The sequence below is a fragment of the Anomalospiza imberbis genome, unplaced genomic scaffold (genome assembly GCF_031753505.1).
Source record: "Anomalospiza imberbis isolate Cuckoo-Finch-1a 21T00152 unplaced genomic scaffold, ASM3175350v1 scaffold_514, whole genome shotgun sequence".
NCBI classification, from domain to species: Eukaryota; Metazoa; Chordata; class Aves; order Passeriformes; family Viduidae; genus Anomalospiza; species Anomalospiza imberbis.
The window spans coordinates 54,051-74,000 of NW_027100124.1; the positions used below are offsets into that span (position 1 = coordinate 54,051).

The window sequence follows — 19,950 nt, forward strand, 5'->3', positions numbered from 1 at the left end:
CAATTTAAATTTTATCATCACCTCCAGAATTGTGACAAATCTCATCTCTCCCACTTTATGATGCAAAGGTCCAAGCCTTGCTGAGATATTAAATATTATAAAACTATAAATATTACAAAGATGGCTTCAAAGTTAATGTCAATCCCAGAAGGTTTTCAGTATTGGTCATAAACAAAAATTAAGAACTCTTAATGAAAACAAGAAAAAAAAAAAACCCAAAATATTTAACCATATGAAACAGAACATCACAAGGCTCTACTGAAGAATAAGTTTGTTTAACTGTACTATTTCCAAAGACTCCTCTCTCTCCACTCTGGATTTTACGTCAACCAATACTGTCTTAGCGCAAGAAGAATTACTCCGATTTTCTTTTCTGATGAAGTTTTCATAATTACACTCAGGCCTAGTCTTTTATCACTGCTAAAAGACATAAATACTACTGAGAAATCGAAAGTAAAAAACTTGCAGGGCTAGAAGCATAGAAATTACGTTAACACTCATTCACCATTTCCAACTTGCAGCAGTAATTTTTTTCCTTCATGAGTCTTTAATTTTTAGTACTCACACTTGCTGCATAGAGTGGTTTGGGTTGGAAGGGACATCAAGGATCACCTAGCTCCAAGCCCCCCTGCCACAGGCAAGGCACACCTTCCACTAGACCAAGAAGACTACAGATCAGGCTGCTCCAAGCCCCGTTGAACCTCACACTGTATATGTATGTATATACTATACCTCTTCCTGTTCTCTTCAGTGTAGGACTACTGACCAAATGCCTTTAAGTGAGTGCAATGCATTAGTGGTGATTCCTCGATCACACCTTTTACATGAATGCAAAGAAACAGGCTTCCATGCTCCAGGTCAATAAGCCGTCTAGGGAAACACTGAGCAGTGTGATTGCAGGGCATAAGACACATAGTACAGTTGAAGGATTAACTTCAGAAGCATGGTCACGGTGAGAGCTCAAATATCAGTGTCCCCGCACCCAGGGAGCTGGAGTCTCACCAGTGATCTGTGTTAGACGTTTGCAACTTCAGAGGGTTTTTGCACATCTTCCAATTATGGAGCTAAACTACTGGCAACTAAACCAGAGAATGAAATACTGAGAAGGTAAAAAGACCAATGCAGATACAAAAAAAAAAAAAAAAAAGAAAGAAAAAAAAAGGAAAAAAAAAAAAAAGAAATAAAAGGAAGAGGAGGAAAAAGTAGTCATCAAATAAAATGATAGGACTTCAAGAAAAATATCTTCTACTGAATGCAGCAAATTAGGAAGAAGGATGGAGCACTCCAAGACAAGGCTACGACTAATTGAGAGATTTTGGTAATACTAGCTTAAATTTGGGGGACTGAAGCAAAATGAGAAGATTCTAGACTGACACCAGACAATGCATTTCCAACCCGAAAAGGGTTGAAATTTACACTGGAAGGATTAATAAACAGCTTTGAAATACTGACAAACACAACAGACTGCCTGATCTCTCCATCAACAAAAAGTCCTGTAATCAAGACTTTCATATAATGGAACACCACGTCTTCTTCACAACTAAGATCTTCCGAGATATCTAATGTATAACACAACTACAAATCAATCAGTAACTTTTTGTATTGACACGCGTGTAATTTTAGCACTCCTTATAACCTACGATCGGTCTACCATTAATTGAACAGAAAAACTTACTTTCATGTTCTTCATGCACAACTTTATTCACATGATCAACACATGATTGGATATCATTCCATGTAATAAATTCATTTCCTTCTGCACTTCTTTCAGCTTTCAGCTTCACCAAATCATCAATGTATCTGTCAGAAAACAAAACCCAAACCCAGTAAACATGACATTGCAACAAGCTGCTCAGGGAGCACACAACCCAGCACTGAGAACCGCACACAAAGCGGGAGAGGTAACATGAGGGTTGAAACTGAAAATGGGGTGAAAGAAAAATGTCAGCACAAATGCGAAGGAGGTTCAAACAGACAAAATTGCCAAATAGAAAAAAGCACTGAAACACTGAATAAGGGTTCAGGGCAAAGAAAATGGGTGAGCTGGCCTAAGTACTAGTGACAACCTAATGGTATTACAGCATGGCTTTAATGTGAAATCCATGAGAAAGCACTGAAAGACAGCACGTGAATCAGACCAGTAAGAAACAGTAATCACAAAAACAAGATGCAAGAGAGAGCAGAGATTAAATCCACACTGTAACAAATAATGTAGAAATAATGTAAAATTTAAGAGAAGGAAAATAAAATTCATGAAGTCACAGAATAGATGCAACATCAAGGATAGCTACAATTCCTTGAATTACTCACCTCTGCGAGTTCTCATCCTCAATGTTTGTAAGGCCTGTGACAGGACTGCTCAGTTGTTTCCACACTGTATTCATATCCCCTGAATCCAAAGCCCTGTTAATCAGGGCCACAGAAGACAGCATCTCTACAGCAACAGATAGTTCTGGATGGGTGAGGTGACCCTGCATACAAAGAGAACAATAAATTAATTCTATTCGTTCTATGCAAACTATTGTTGCATATAGAAAACAATGGAGTAGCTGTCAGAACAGACATGTAACAAGGCAAAGGGACATCCTTTAAGACAACAAAGTAGAAAGGTGAGTATCATAAAGCTAGAGCACCAAGTAAGAGACTGAGCTAAAGTCTTAAAAGGCCGATCAGATCAAGATTAAAGGATTTAACCACATCAGAACAGACTGAACACCAAAGCAGTTCTGTGAAGACTCAAGACAGGTTTGTTCCAGAGAATGCATTTAAGAAAACAGGCAGACCCAGTGACCCATGCCAACTTTCAGAAATAACAGAGGTGGTGATACTGACTTCAGGGCTCTGTTGCTGTAAGGTGGCCAGCTCCCTTTGGTAAAGATCTGCAGCAAATGCATAAACCTCTGGTAACTGGGCCTCTGGATTCATCATTTCTGCCACAGTCTTCTCAGCATCACCCATTCGAATTGCTGAATTAATTTTGGCTACTGCTGCCAGTCCTAGAAATTCAAAGAGCACAAAAAATAAGGCAGGCAGACAGTTGAGGCTCCCATAATAACAGCACTTTCATTTTACTCAAGTACTTAACTAGAGAAAGAATAATACCCAAACTGTAGGGAAAGAGCCAAACTCTCAGATCCATACAACCCCAGTTAGCTAGTCTTCCATTACTGAAGACCACTAAAACATGCAATGCTCCTATTTTATACTAGTTCACCTTTTTGTCTGATTATCAAGGGTCTGTTTTACCATTTCAGTATTCTGACAGTAAGAAGCCTCATTGCAAATTTTTGGATGGGTGAATCATACCAATTTTCTCTTCCTTTCTACCTCTATCCTGCTCAAGGCAGTAACACAGGCACTCCATAGTGGGTACATGCTGGCTAACTTAAAACACCGCAAGAAGGTAAACAAATGTGGACTTCCATGCCTAACAAGTAAGGTACTTTGAAGGTAGCTGCCTACTTAATTCAGCATTTGCTATTTTCCTCTTGTATTCTAAATCCTCTCTCCTCCAATCTCTAGTAGTCTCCCTTCTACCTATCACAAAGTGAATTGCTCCTGGACAGTAAGAAAGCTCTGTGTGGTCTCAGAAGCATCTATCAAAAAACAATCAGCAAATGATCTGCATTTTATTTGCCACCTGATATTCAGAAATAGTAAAGGTTCTGTAGCTCAGTGTGAACAATCAGCAGATAAACCTATCTTTCACATCTCTTGGAGCAATCCAGATTTTCTTCACAGATCCACAGCACAAAAATTCACAAACGTATTCTATAAAAAGAGGTTATTTAAGAAGGATGCAAAAAGCCTGTGTTTCTTAATTAAAATTAATGTTTTAATGCTGTTATCTCCAGCCACGTTGTAACAGCTGGATAAAAGACACTGCAAATAATTAGGGCAACCAGCTCTCTTTAATGTTCTTAGCAGCTGTAAAGTACTTAAAGAACATTCACAATGACCATTCATAATAGACCCAAATACTGTGCTGCCTCATTTTCTTGATCACATCTACGGTGACTTTGCTACAATAATTTCTGCTGATCCTTACTTTGCTGGTACTGTTGTGCTGCCCGATTAGCAGCATCCACTCCCAACTGCAACTCTTCCTTCTGCAGAGGACCTGTAAGGCCAGCCTGAAGAAAAAACAGAAACTGTAAGAGTGAAACAATGCCAAATTAACTACAATTACCTCAATAAAAATACTCCACTTGAACTTAAACCAGAAAGAATATACATAAGGAAATCAGAAATTCCTCACCAGATTCTCAGTTCAGGTACTGAAAGACTGTACGTGTACAACCTGATCTTTTTTATACCAGAACTGCAGTCCCATGAACATAGCACTAAAGGCAAGACTGCTTCCAAAGTGGTAACATATTCAAGACAAAAGGCACAACTTTGTGGAGAAAGGCTCCCTGTACATTAGCTGTGTGCTGGAGCGAGACTAGCAATTGCGCAATTTGGCATGAAACAATCCATTAAGTAATGTTGCATTTTACCTCTGAGCAACTATAGAGTTAGCAGAACATCAAAATGGACAACAAGCAGCTTTGGCTTATACGTACGTGCTTCTTGGACTATTATGATACTACACAAATACAAATAGAAAATAAGACTGAGTAACTAGGGGGGAAGGAGGACGTTAACAACTTGGGCAGCATCACAGAATCACTGAAGCTGAAAAAGACCCTTAGGATCATTGAGTCCAACCATACACCTAATACTGCCAAGTCCACCACTAAACCATGTCCCTGAGCACAATGCCTTCAAGCGGTCTATGACAGTAATCTCCACAGTGAAAGTAGTTCAGGCTTATCTGACAGGTGTTTATGAAGCACATATATTCACATTACTTGGGCACTGACAATAGCAAAATGAGGGAGGACACACCTTAATTTTAATAGTTCTATACACACACGAGTTGGTAGTTTAAGGTTTGGTCTATTATATGTAGACCTAAACATTATACTAGCCTTTCACATGCAGAGATAAAGCCTAAATAATAGACAGGCTTACTAAATGCTTCTATCTCTTAACATTGACTTTTTCTAGACAACTCTAAACCGTAATGCAGGTATATACCAAGTGATTAGTACACAGTTGTATGGTGAAAGGTGGGAGCAGGGGAAAAACCTCACAAATCAGGGTAATTACACTTTTCCATACCTCCTGTTTCTGTTGCCTATCACTCAAGAACTGCTTGAAATACCAATCACAATTTTCTCGTAGCAGTCCTCGGAGTCCCAGGGCTGGTGTTGCCAAAGCTTCATACAGTGCTAATGCATCTCCTTGTGCCAAAGCCAGGTCAATCTTTGATATGGCTGCGTGTGCTAGCAACAGTAAAACAGAGTCTTGAGAAAGTCCCATGGTTTACACAACCTACTGCTCAGAAAGAAACACTCTTAGACCTGATAGACAGCAAGTTAGGTATGTAATCCAAAAGGAACACTTCCAGAATCAATTATTAAGTCAATTATGAATTATTAGCCTGAAAAACAGGCTAATGGTTGGAAATGGCATGCACTATTCAGGATGAAGATTTGAAGGGCCCAGCAACATGGACAATCCATTTCCAAAAGGAAGGGTAACAGAAGTCGTAGTGAATTAAGCTTACAACTATGTACTGATAATGACTAAAAAAACCAAAACACGACCAAAACCAACTAACAACAACAAAACCACACAACCGAAGAAAGCCAAAACACCCCACCACAAAAACAGGGGAGCTGCCTTGAAATTTTGTCAGCATTACAGAAAAAGAGGAGCACAGGAATCATTTTGAAGTACTCTTTTAATTAAGACTATTAGTATAACATGACACTTACTGTTCACTTTATTGATGTTTCCCTGAATCTCAGCTTGAGTCAGAAGTTCTTCATACACGTCTCTCTCTCTATCTGAACTTTCTGAGGCAATCTGAAGATGAAATAAAAACTAATCAGGGTTTCTACAGCTTCCTTCTCCCTTACAGACCTTCTATCTGTAAAGGTCAGGAAGGGTAAATGTTGACCCCTATAGAGCTGTGACAGGCCATACATACACTGCCTCTACACATGCAAAAAGAAGCCCTAGACATAAATACATTTAGAGTAACTATAGTCAAACTCTGATACAGACAGCTTAGAAACATCTTATTTCAATCTAATGGCTCTACTGAACACACAGTAGAGCTCCAGGACATTGAGAGCAGTTTACAGAGCTAGGCATGTGTTACACAGTGCTCTAAAGCAACATGGACCACTTCCAGCATCAGTCAGCTCTGCTCCTCATTTCATTATTAGGAAAACATATCTGTGAAAACAGAAGGATGCATTCCCAACATAAAAATGCTGACAGGAATTCTATATCTATGTGGCCCGTATTTCAGACAGCTAAACAGACTAACACAGCTAACTATTGCCTGTTTTCTGCAAGATAGGTTACTGGGGAACGTAATAGAATGCCATGAGGAGTACATCCACCTAAGACCACACATACAGGACCTCAACACACATTTGGCGAATTCCCCACAGTTTATACTGCAATACAAAATAGCAATGCTTAAAAATTATTTGAAAGAAGAACTGAGCTACCCTATTTTTAGCATTCTCCATCTTGTCTTGCTTTGCTCTGTAGAGTGTGGCTTGGTAAGTGGATTCCAGTTGATCATCCAGATTTATTAGCATGGCATTAGGGTTCTTCATTGCTGTAAGAGTGTCAGCTGGAACCTGACGGTCAATTGCTTCATTAATGGCAATGACAGCAGCATGCACTGAAGGAAAAAAAAAAAAAAAAAAAAAAGCCACAGTCTGCCAGTTAGTCCCAAACAAAACAGCACTGTTAAAAATCAAGAAATCCAGAATCCCTTATTTGAAAAGAGCAGAAAAATTATCTGAAAATTAACTGGAAATCAAAAGAATTATCAACGTATCTCTCATTCCATCATGGCTTTGTGTTGTTGAAAAAAATAGCAGCCTACTTTCTAGTTACAATATTTTAAGTGGTCAAATCATCATGCTGCAGAAAAAAGAAAAATACACAAGGGAAAGAATAAAATAAACTTCCCAGTTTTCAAAAAGGCCTATCAGAAAGACTTTACTAGGCTTAAAACCTGCATCATTAAAACCAACACTTAGCTGATCTGCTGATTTGAACAAGCAAACAAAATGCCATTTTTCCTTACATGCAGCTTCATCCACAGAAAGTTCATTTGCAAGAATTCCTCCGATCTTGCTGAAGGCAGGCATCTGAATGCCATACTTCTCCAGTTCAAGCCTCATATTACTGATTTCCTCCTCTGAAACATACGTTAAAATAGTGTTACATGGCATTAGCATTAACAATGCATTAGCACTGCTGTACTAACTGCTGCTAAAAAACAAAAATAGGACAGCTACAATAGATGACAATTATTATTTAAATAATACTTTGAATGCAACTCAGTAAGGGAAACAAAATAAATGAAAATGCTAAGACATTCTGCACACTTTCCTAAAATCTAAATTTCTCCCAGAAACTCATATGGGAGTATTCTGTAGTTTTTTTTTTTTTTTAATTAGAAAACAAAGCAAGAAGTCTCATGAGGAACTGGAAACCAACTCCATTCTGAGGTACCTCAATTGTGGTTGCCAACAGGTCAGGAAAATGCACAGGGAGTAGTTTTAAGATTTTCTTTTTCGCCACAAACAGACTACACTGAGAGAAGCGAATGCAGTGCGTCAACACATGCGGTTGCTAAATATCATACAACTCTTAAAGAGAGTTAATAGTTCAGCATTTTCTAAGTATAATCAACAACCAGTTTGCAGGGACATAAAGTTTATACACCTTCTAAAACAGATGCGTGCCCTCAGGCAAGAGTCTCACTAATGCAAAACACAGAATTTGACACTTTCACAAAATTAAGGAAGTGAAACTTTGAGGAGGTGTGTGGACACATGACTTTGTGCTGGCATCTCCTGCAGCAGATCAGCTGTCAAACACTTCTTCAGCTGATGGCACTTCTTAACTGTCACAGGAGGTCAGAACCATGTACTAAGTTCCAAATTGAAAACTCTCCCAAGGAGATCGATGCAAGGCTTAAGCATCTTACAACAGTGACAAAAGAGTTAGGACATGTTTATTTGTGAAAGTAAATGATTACAGAATCGATGACTGTCTAACTGTCTGGCTCAGAGGCTGGCAAATGAAGTCTCTTTTTCTTAAATTACTAAAACTCCTCACAGCCATTAATTTATAATTTTATTTGCATTTAGGATATCAACAGCAACGATCATTTAATTGACCTAAATGAGTGTTCAGGCACTTAATGAGTGCCTGAATTTAATTGACCTAAATGAGTGTTCAGGTCATTTAAGTGACCTAAATGAGATAAAGGCAGCATACATAAGTGCTGGGTTTTTTTTTTTACCTGTGAAGTCTACCTTGCCATATAAATCCTGAATCTGGGGGGCAAGGCCCAGTTTAAAAAGGTACAGGCTAGAAAAGAAAAGAAGCAAATAATTAGAACTAGTCGTTTTTCCTTGTGGTTCTGACAATAATACAGTTTTAGGAGATACAGATTCAAGGAGAGGTAAGCCAATATAACAGCTGATAATCACCAAGAGAGTGAGCTGACTCTTCTCTTCCCCCCTTAGCAGAACATAACTGGCCCACCACCATGAAGTCATCACAGAATTACAGAACGGTTGAGGCTAGAAGGGCACACTCAAGTTTGTCTTGTTCACGCTCCCTCTTAAACCAGGTCACATAGGATCAAGTTCCCTAGGATGATTTCAGATGGCTTTTGAGGATCACAACAGTGGAGACGCCACATTTCAGAGCAACCTGTGCCACTCCTTGGTCACTCTCACAGATAAATGAAGCATTTCCTGATGTCAAGAGGGACTCTCCTGTGGTTCAGATTATGCCATTTGCCTCTTGTCATGTCATGAAACATCACTGAGAAGAGCCTGGCTTCACATCTCCTTTGCATCTTCCCTTCAGATAGCTGCACACATTGTTGACATTCCCATGGCAGTATATGTTATATAGGCTGAATTGTCCCAGCTGTTTCAGTCTGTCCTGATAGGAGAGATCCTCTAGTCCATTAAGCATCTTAGTGACCCTTCCTTCAACTCTCTCCAGCTTGTTTGTGTCTCTCTAATGCCCAGAACTGGACACAGGACTGCAGGTGTGGCATCTCCAATAGCGAAGTATTCACTAGGCTGATTTGGCTTACCAAAATGGGGTTAATGCATTCACCTGCAGCCTGATGAGAAACAGAATCGCTACAAAGGAGGGATGAACCCATACAGCTGCAGAAAGATGGGTCTGGGAGAAGAAAAGCAACTCCTACTTTTTGCCTGTCATGCTAGCTCAACACAGATCACAGAAAGGCTGGGGTTGGAAGGGACCTTAAAGATAATCTACTTTCAACTCAACCCGCTGCCACAGGCAGGGACACCTTCCACTATCCCAGGTTGCTCCAAGCCCCGTCCAACCTGACCTTGAACACTTCCAGGGATGGGACAGCCAAAGCTTCTCTGGGTAATCTGTGCCAGTGCCTTACTATCATCTTGGTTCAAGAATGTCTAGCTCTGCCTCAGACAGCAGAGAGGGTGGGAACTAGAATGAAAAGGTAGTAATCTCAACATACTTGACTGGCTTTTTTCCTTCAGAATCTGATTCGGCCACTGCCCAAGGGAAAATATTGGCTTCATGGATCTTTGCTGACCTGATGAGATTGTTCTGCTAGAAGATTTGCCCTCATCCAGCCTTCAGTTCAGCTCTCTCTCCTGTCACCTTTCAGCTTTGCAGAAAGATTTCAGAAGCAATCAGATTTCTGTCTAGAATTCCTTACCTGAGTGCATGAATACAATAGATACAGCGTGGCATGTTCTTGCGATCATAGATATCTGTTGTTTCTGGGTAGAATATCTAAAGATAAAACAAAGGCAGCGGTCTGAATTATATTCACTCTATACAGCCAAATCATGTCAGCTCAATTCTTCCACACTACACTAGAGAAACAGCTCATGGAACAAAACTCTTCAAGCTTCTCTGCCCTAAACCAATGTTTCTCCTAATGAAGTGTCAATGCTTCCTTTTGTTTCCAATACCCAAATCAGAGCTCCCCTTTTCCTGCCAAGTTCTACATATGTGATGGGCAGAACCTTTATTTTGTGTGTACACCAAGATACCGGGGTCATGAGGTATTAGCAAGGACTTCCGTGACAGCTAAAGGATGAAAAAAACAGACTTACAGGAGAAGAGAGAAAACAGAATATTGTTCAGATTAAATGTGGTTGAGAAACAAGAGGAGAGACAGTTTCAAATGGAAACTGGAAACCCAGACCAGCACTCAAGTTTTCCAGAATTTGCTGGAAACCCAGACCAGCACTGAGGTGCTCTGCATACTATATTTTCAGTTAGCTGGACCCAAAAGCTTTCAAACACAAAGACCTTCAAAGTTTAACAAATAAAGTTGCAACTATTTCAGAAGTCCTGATTTATTGTAACATAATAAAGTATGTTATTTTCCAGCTATTTGAAGGTTCCTTGCTGTTGCCTACGAGCACAAAACAGCATTGCTCTTTCTGTAACGGCAAGGGCAACTGAATGACCCTTAATTCCACAGCATCAGTTCCCTGGCTGTTCTGCATGGGAAAATACTTAAAGCACCAGTATCTCTTGTAAATGTACTGAACCCCAGCCCAGTTTCTTCAACATCTTCTCCCACATTTACTTCCACCCAAAGCCTACTTGCATCTGAAAATCTTACCTCATACCTGGCACTTAATGTCTCTCTGTCTAAATCCCTCATTTCTTTTCACCTAACCACCCTAACAGCATATTTCAGTATTTCCTAATACCAAATGTGTTTCTGTAAGATCATCATAGATCCCAGGAATGCTCAACTAGTAAATCACAACAAGTTATTTAAAAATCTTTGCCAAAACCAAAGTGTTCAATTTGCAAGCACATAGGCAAAGAAAACATGCATCAGACTAAACTACAAAATGCCAGTTTTGGTGAGACTATGCATAACATGGCTACAAAAAACCTTGACTATCAGCCCAATGCTACCACAATTTCATATATTTTCAGGCAACTGTGTTTATTAGCTCCGAGAAGTTTATCTGGCCATTTCTGTAGTCAAGTCAATCATGTATATTTGATTAAGTCACACCGGGAACATTTCAACTCGACGTGAAAAGTTAATAGGAAAATCTGAAGAAACAGAGAACATAGTATTTTCTGTTGTGCTGCTACGTTTAGCATTGATTTCTAAAAAGACTTCCACAATCAAACTGTAGTCTGGATCCTGCTCAAAAGAATGCATGGCAAGAATGACGTATTGCAGATATTATGCAAGATAAGTAATATCAGGGATATGGCACACAGGGATAAATTATTTTGCTCCTAGTCATTCCCACACACGTAGAAGAATGAAATCTTTCAGCAAGTTTTAGGAGAGAGTTTCTACAGGGACACAAATCTAGAAATTTAAGAATTAACTAGAGTAAGTGTGCTGATTTTTTTTATAACAGCAAATGCTTCCATAGAATGCAAAGTTTTTCTCAGATTATTTATTTATTTGGATGTACAAGACAGAAGTTACCTTGGGGAGACCAATCTCAGACATGGCATTCAGCCACTGGATTACATTATCTGTGTGTCGGAAGTGGAGACCAGTTGCCTGAAATAAAAATCGGCAGAAACAACAAGAGTGAGGGCACTAAGAAACAAAATATCACAGCTGTCAAGGACAGCAGTGAGTTTCATGAACACAGATAGTGAAAAGAGCACTTTTGCTGGAAAGAAGTCTGAAGTCTTCTATAAACGCTTATATTGACCGTTTACGACAAATTATTTCACCTAAGTGCAAGCTTACATATAAAGCTAAGAGTCCACCCACCCCCTCATTTAATTGTTCTGGAGTGAAGGCAGAGTTTCTCAGGTAAGACTAATACAAATTAACTTTCTGCTTATTTTCTCACAGTATCTCCATGTGTACATATTCCCATTTTAGATGTCTACCTAAAGAAGTATCCATGGTCAACAGCACTCACCTTATACCTAGTCTGTTCCCTGTCATAGATTTTCTTCACAGAAACCACTTTAGGGGAGAAAAAGTTTCCAAGTTTTGCCAGGTAGACTCCATTTCTCAATCCTTCTTCCAGCTCTGTTGTGGCAGGCAGCTCCTCATTCAAACAGGCCTCCATCCATCTGGAAGTGCAAAAACAACAAAGTTGGTCACATGAGTACATTTCTAATTTGTGAACACAACCCCATGCCAAACAAGTCTCATGCTGTCTCGGGGTCAGCTTCTCAAGGTTGTTTATTTTCTCTTATCTATAACATTCTTTCTCTGACCTGCTAAACTCTGTCTAGCAATTCAGCCATGGCAATTCTGTCTGCCCTCGAGGGCAGTGTTCACATTTTATGCTAAAAACTACGTGTACTCTGTTTACAATACTGTGCCAATATCTATCATTTATGTTGGACAGTGTGTCTCTACCTTAAACCAATAAAAAAGTGTCACCATCACAGCGAGACACGGAGGGCAAGGAGAAGGAGAAGGAGGTCAGGACACGCCCAAATCCCTCCATCTTGTCCCCTCGAACCCCATTCTAAAAACGCCAAAATTCTACCTTTTCACCTTGTGTTAATTCAACTACCACACTACTCAAACTCTTGTGGCTTGTAATTCCTCATACAAAGTTGGCAGCTATTTCCACGGGCTAAAATCGAAGCCACAGGTGTTTTTGACTTTGTGCCAAGGTCTCCGAGCCCCCTGTGAGGGTCTAGAGACAGCCAGGGCAGCCAGAGGGATGTCCTGGGTTCCCACAATGCTGCTGCTGCTGTCATACTCAAGCAGACTATTCACTTAGCACTCGGGGTTGAAAATGGATATAACACTGAGTCTGCTTCATTAAAATGCTAGTCGGTAACACTTCAGACAAAATATTAAGGAGAAGAGTTCAGAATTCATCAGCCAGAGTTTCAGAAGTAATTAAGACACCATCTCATCTTCACGTTTCTCCTTCAACCCACGATGTAGTTTGTACTGGTCTACACATAGTGTGGCCATCCTGTGCTTTTTAACTAACTTAAATCTTCCCCTTGTACAGGTTTATCTCACAAACACTTCTTTACTCCCATTAAGTATTTGCTAGTTATTTCAGGACTTGTGCCACTTACTCAAGCTCTTTTAAATGATCTCACAAAGAGGCCCTACAATGTTCAGAGAATCATATAACAGCTTGAGTAAGAAAGGACCTCAAGGCCTATTTCATTCCAACCCTCTGCCATGAGCAGGGACACCTTCCACTAGACAAAGTTTGTCAGAACTCCATCCAAGACTGGTCCTGAACACTTACAGGGATAGGGCCAGCCACAATTTCTCTGGGCGAGCTGCTCCAGGTGCCTCAACACCCACACAGTAAAATTTTTCCCCCCTTATATCCAATCTAAACCTATCCTCTTTCAGTTCAATGATGATGTTCTCAAGTCTATCTTCCTATGTATCTTCTCCCACCCTACTATTACATTTCAAAAACAGGGAAAAAAACATGGTACAGACATTCCTCATAACTCATTTTCCCTTATACTGTTGCCTTCCATTTCACTTAATGGTATCACGGATCTCATGACAAAAAAAAAAGACTACAGCAAAACATTTTAAAAGAAATCACTGTTCTCAAAACAGAGATGCAACTTGATATTTCTTCTGTACAAGCTACTGGAGGCTGTAAACTGCAAGCTCAGCTACAGTTTCACCTAAAGATGACCTGCTAACCTGTCTGCTCTGGTCTCTAAAAAAGGGACCTGCACAACCACAGGTCACTTTCTAAAGTGTCTTACTCAGATCATGCCTCACTTGCAGCTGAACTCTAAAGCTCTTACAGGACTTGGACCAATTAAGATCACAGAATGGCGACTTTCAAGACAACAGGGGTCCAAAATAGCAACAGTCCATACTATAAAATGTATTTGACAGTATAATGTAAACAAAGTTAATAATTCGGCTTACAGGTATGATAAGCCCACACTACTGGCACTGATCTGAAACACAAGCAAGTAGATAATCCTGCATCAACTCAGTGCACTTTAAATCCCAAATGAGACACCATTGCACTGTGGACTGCAGCATGAGCCCAGAAAAAGGGTGGGGCTTGCAACCCAAAGCAGGACCTGGAAAGCAACAAGTACTAGTGCTTAACCAGGAAGAAAAGGTTTCTGGGAACACCTGGCTAATATCTATACATAAGCTACAAAAAGAAACTCAGTTCTTCTTAAAACTACTGTTTTTCCAGGTTTTGCTGCTTTCCTCTCAAAACTTAGTCGCTCTTGAATATAAATTAAGTTCTAGAAAAATGCACATACTAACTGAATATGTGATAAACATAATATAAGTTTAAAAATTCCGGACCATTATCAAAAATGTCACTTGCATGCCACAGACCATTAGAACCAAAGATTCCTGAAAGGATGCAGAGCTACTCAGACACTGGAAGAGTGCAAATCATAGCAACAGTTTTCACAATACCTTCCCAACTACATTACTGGGAAAACAAACAAACAAACAAACAAACAAACAAAAAACCAAACAACAACAACAACAAACCCCCACTTCCTTCAAACTGGAAGACCTAAAGTAAGTAGAAGGGACATGTGACCAAACAATTTCATTAGACCTCCTTATGGAAGGACACAGAGGCAGCGAGTTTTGTCTGTTTCCATAAAGAAAGATAAATGGCCCATAATTAGAACATAAGCTATTTCAATGTACTCATACCTGTTTCAACAGGTTCCTAAGTGGGTGTTATTATAACTACAAAACTAGAGCAATTTACATACAGTAATGTTCCTGCTTGGTGTGGCATTGCTTAACCATTTGCTAAGCCAGAGGACAAAGCTATGTTTTCAGAAAACATCATTCAGTATTTCATTCAGAGCTTCTATATTTAAAAGCTCACATACTTGTATTAAAATTAACACCTGTCATCCTTAAAAGGCAGAAGTACATGTGGAACTTCCAGATGAAAAGGACAAATACACTTCTCAATGAGCAGGGAGCCTGGCTGATGGGCAACAACCTCTAATCCTTTTCGACATCAGGCATTAGAACAATATCCCATCAATAAGCTTTTTGCAGAAACTTTCAATTATTTTCTGCTACTTCAGTTGTTTCCACTATGCTCCCTCCCTCTCACCAGTACAGAAAACAGTGTTTCACCCAGAATTATTTTTTCAATCAAGTTTCATCACATGACTGCATAGATAACATTGGACATACAATTTTACTGAAGCTAGCTCAAATTAAAGTTCTAAGTGTACCCCTCCAATCAGTTAGCCACACTGTTACAAAATCCCCCTTCTAGAAGAAGATTCTTGAATACCTACATGCAACTACTATCATCAACTGCAATTTAGAGCCAGGCTTTCCTGACAAGACACGACAATAAAAAGGTAACATCAGATATTGTTGGGCAGCCAGTCGCTCAAGTAACATTGTCTTCAAGCTTTCAAAGGAAATACTGCTCCATTACCAAGGACTGGAAAAAAAATAACATCATCATCTCAGCTAACAACTTTTTTATTTTCCCACAATATGGCATTATTGAGGGTTGTGACAAGTTTACACAAACATGTCCTTATGTTTGAAAAGTATCCTAGGTGTATTTCAGCCAGAACTGGAGTTTAGACACAGCAAAAACTTAACACTGATCATATGGCATACCTTTTGCTCTTTCACTTGTGAAAATGTTGAGTCTGGCTAAACCCGAGACAATTGAAATAGTGTGGAAAATAAATAAAAAGTTACTCTTTTCCGCTCAGACTGATTATAGAAAAGCTTGAGGAAGTAGAACTATAAAACCATCTCTCCAGAAACTGTTGCAAGAATATCAAATTGAATAAACAAAAATCTTCCTTAGAGCAGAAAATTTTAAAAAATGGACAAAGCCTCTAAGGAAGGCTGCTCATTTAATGACAGGACTACCACGCAGCATGTTCCAGCACAAAAAGAAAACAGAGCATGGCATACAAAATACAGAAGGCATCAATAGTGGAAAAAACTGATTTTATCCACCAATGAGGAAAGCGCACTTCTTGGTCATCATTAAGTAGCAATAATTTCCAAGCAAAACTAATTATTTGAAGGGGCCAGAAATATAAATAACATTTTCTAACCTTCAATTGTCCTACTGTTCCAAAACAATGGACTTTACATTTTGACACAGACCTAGCCAGTGATGTTTTTCAACTCTGAGATGACACAATGGCCCAACATACCACCTAAGTCTGCACCTAGTGGTCACTTCCACTGTGCAGGCCTCAAGAATGACATTCTAGCAAATGAGAATGATTTCTAGCAAATAAGAACTCCAAGAAGATAAAGTACGTAACCTTGACACAGCATGCTGAAGAATAACTGGTACAATTTGGATCCTGGTCTGGTGCCAACACTATTGGTTGAAGCTCAGCTCCACATCACATTCTGCTTACTGAATACTTCACCAGTTTCATTCTGACCTATGATCAGGAACTCTGTGGCCAGTGCTCTCAAACTAGTGGCTCAGAAGTTTACATGGAGGTTCTGTTTGCAGCTTTCCTGCACAGATGGAGAGCTAGGAAAACAAGTACTACCCACAGCTAAAAGAACATTCTCATTATCCACACAGGCATTTTCAGTTCAAAGATACAAAAGAACAAGAAATTAATGAGTAACTCCAACTAGCAGTAGGTCAGATTTTTCCCAGTGATTGATGTACTCTTCCTGGCAACATGCTGCTGAACCAAAGACAATACTGGTACTCTGGCATTAAAATCTTTCCCTCTACCACTCCCCGCCTCCTTAAAAGTAAATATGAGGTTCCTCTCTGCTCCCTTGCAAACACTGCCATCAATCAACCTGTAAAAATTCCCTTAGCTGCTCTTGCTGATGAGGATACTACTGCACTTGCCATGTCTGCCAAAAAGGTTGATCATTTGTCCTGGAGAGCTTTCAGATGAGTTCCAAGCCCACAGTCAAGAGGAACTTAATTATCAAACACACAGAAATCTTTTTCAATATAATTGCCTTGATCACTTAGCATTAGAAACTAAATAGACCTAAATGCTTGGAAGCTACAACATCACTGAAGTTATCACTCCTCAAGTCCAACTTGATTTCTTGTAAATAAGGGTTATTAAGAGGCACTCCACAGTACTTGGTAGCCAAGAACTGTTAGCAACATCTGTTTGCTTTGGTTATTTTGGGCTGTTCTCTCTTTGCCTTACACACAGTACTCCTTCAGAAAGCTTCGTCCAAAAAGAAAAATTCAGGTCTCTGAACAAACAGTTGTTTCTTTCCTCCTGGCCTGTCTTTCATTACCATTTCCAGTGAGTCATAAAAGAAGTATCCGAAGTGAGGCAAAGATGGTGGTATGCCACCACTGTCCTTTCTGTATCTCTCTCCACCCACTTCTCAGAAAAATATAGTCCTGAATATGCATTCCAAGCCACTTCCAGTCCAGACAGCCACTCCCTGCAACTGCATGAGGTCATACGAAACAGAACAGGATCTGTAGAGAAATATCTCAAGTCCAAACAGGAGCTGATAAAAGCCCAAATAAAGCGTTAAGAGCTAAGCAGAAGTTACTTCAATTAACAAACAGTGATAATAAAATATTGTCTATGAATACTCCTGGATTACAATCTAATACGGCACTTGCATTGTGTCTGAGAGAAGCAGAAAAGAAACAAAAAAACCCACCACAAAACAACACATACAGAAAAACCAATCCAAACAACCAACCCCAAACCAGTATCTGACCCCTTCTACAAGTGGAAACATCAATGAAGGATATTACAGTAAAACACCCTGACTTCTAGATAAGGACCACAAAAATCAGGTCTCAGGCTGCTTCTATCTGAGACAAATATACCCTTACCCTTCTGTGAGAACCAGCTGGCAACAGAACAGAAACAGAGTATATTTTTACAGTTTTATCTGCACTGTCACAGCTTTCCTATCAGATTACTGTGATTTGGAGATGGGGGGCGGGGGGGGGGGGGGAAGGAACAAAACAAGCAAAGCAATCCAAACAAACAAACAAAAAAGAGAACACAAAAAAGAAAATTTGAAGTATTAAACACTTATTAATAAAGCCATTTTTCTTCAAGAATGAGGCATCTGGCCCACAGACAGTAGAGGAATCCCTCTATTCACAACCTTCATTTTAACTCCAAATTTCATTTCATTCTTTCACAATCTTGAGCAATTTAGTTACACTCTGCTTCCCTTTCTCCAATTAGCAAGAATTAATTCCTGTTTCACAAGACTGTTGCACATTATTAACTGAAGTAAAAACCTACCAAATAATAGAAAAACAGTGACAGTCGAAAAAGACCAATCAAACAACATGCTGGAATACCATTAAATAAGTACAAATTATTCCTCTAATAATGCTTCTGACGTATGCTCATTAGCAGACAGGTCCTGAAAACAGCTATAAACTGCTGTAAAATATAGTACAGAAGTACCCAAAGTTACACTGCACATGGGCCATCACATCAGACAGATCAGAAATTCAAACTTTTCTAAATATTTTATTTCAGTATGAAATTAGGTGCTAGCCAACTATCATCTTACCTTCTTCTAACATTAAAAAAAAAAACGCTCTTTGCTTCTAGATTCCGTATCTGTTGCTCGGTTAAAGGGCTGGCAAGCCTCTAACAATGCAGATGCAATGCAAATCAGCATGTTGTTAATCACATGATTTTAGGCGTCTTTATGTTGTAGAAGAAAACATAAATACAAACTACAGTGTTTGAATGCAATATATATTGCATTCTATACTGTAATAATATAACATGATTATGGGGAAGAAGAGAGGAGTCACCAACTGCTGTTCTGCAGCTGCCTCCCACCCTGCCTTGGCTACCATGAACTTTACAACGTTCACCTTTTCAGTTTCTGAGTGTGACACAGAGTACACCAGCTACCTTCCTTTGCTCTTAGGTCCTCCTCTTCTCCTTAGAGATGTAACTTCTAATCTGACATTCTCTCACCATGAAGGAAGATTATTAGCCCTCTCACAGCTTACAGGGACTGTAATCAATAGCACAAGAAAAAGGCCACAGTATCTAATTCAGATGCTATGCCTCAGTTACATTACTGGCAAAGAAGTGAAATATAGAAAATCTCAGATCAAGGGCATTAATTTCAAAAACACTGATCCCTTATAGTTCTTGTTTAATTGCTTCTGCTAAATAAACTCCTTACCAACAAAGCAGCCAAGAGCCCTCTTCTAGACTGTACTAGTAGCAATAAACAAAACTCAAAGGGTAATTTACAAAATAACTTTTCAGGAAGGAAAAAGATTCCTGGAAGCAGACAGTGAACTCAAGCCTTTGCTCTCCCTCATATATCTTAATTATTAAACTCAGAAGTCTGCTCCCCTCCTGGTCATTTAATCTTTAACTCTTATGTTAAGTGATATGGCCTTCTCTATAGGAATCAGGAACTCCCACTCACATGTACATGAATAGCCTGTATGCCACTAAGCAAACAAGGGTTATGGGCTGGATAAGGGTTGAGGCTCTCCAAGCAGACCTTCCACTTGAAAAATAAGTGCTCCAACTGCCAAGGTGGATACAAGGAAGGCTGTACACCACTACTTGCATTTTGAGCAGCACAGCTATTTCCCCATTCTTTACAAAACATACTGGCTACCACTAGGCATTATTTGAAACATCTCAAGGCTCACCCTGAGCCAAGAGTGAAAACTTCTTTTTTCTGACAAGGTGTGGCAAAAATCAAATGCCCAGCTGCTCAACCTCATCAATATCAAGACAACACTCAGAAGCAGAGACAAGATCACTAAGAACTTCAGAGTCAAAGCTGATTTATTTAAAGAGTAAGTACCCACGATTAAGCAAGAGCTAGACGAAAATATTAAAGCTGTTACTGTAAAATGTATTTTTGCCTGAGGGTTTTTT

The 19,950-nt window shown here is 39.4% G+C and overlaps 1 protein-coding gene across 1 annotated transcript in view; it reads right to left on the bottom strand.

The window, feature by feature from the left end:
- Positions 1 to 12,189, bottom strand: part of IQGAP1 (IQ motif containing GTPase activating protein 1) — a 37,845-nt gene extending 25,656 nt beyond the window's left edge. The window contains exons 1-12 of the mRNA XM_068178616.1: positions 12,033 to 12,189; positions 11,582 to 11,659; positions 9,821 to 9,897; positions 8,390 to 8,457; positions 7,163 to 7,276; positions 6,573 to 6,751; positions 5,826 to 5,916; positions 5,167 to 5,330; positions 4,049 to 4,133; positions 2,833 to 2,996; positions 2,311 to 2,471; positions 1,676 to 1,800 (exon numbers count right to left, since the gene is read on the bottom strand). Of these exons, the coding sequence (XP_068034717.1) occupies positions 1,676 to 1,800; positions 2,311 to 2,471; positions 2,833 to 2,996; positions 4,049 to 4,133; positions 5,167 to 5,330; positions 5,826 to 5,916; positions 6,573 to 6,751; positions 7,163 to 7,276; positions 8,390 to 8,457; positions 9,821 to 9,897; positions 11,582 to 11,659; positions 12,033 to 12,185 (1,459 nt within the window). The 5' untranslated portion in view covers positions 12,186 to 12,189. The remainder of the gene's footprint in view (positions 1 to 1,675; positions 1,801 to 2,310; positions 2,472 to 2,832; positions 2,997 to 4,048; positions 4,134 to 5,166; positions 5,331 to 5,825; positions 5,917 to 6,572; positions 6,752 to 7,162; positions 7,277 to 8,389; positions 8,458 to 9,820; positions 9,898 to 11,581; positions 11,660 to 12,032) is intronic.
- Positions 12,190 to 19,950: the final 7,761 nt, after the last annotated feature.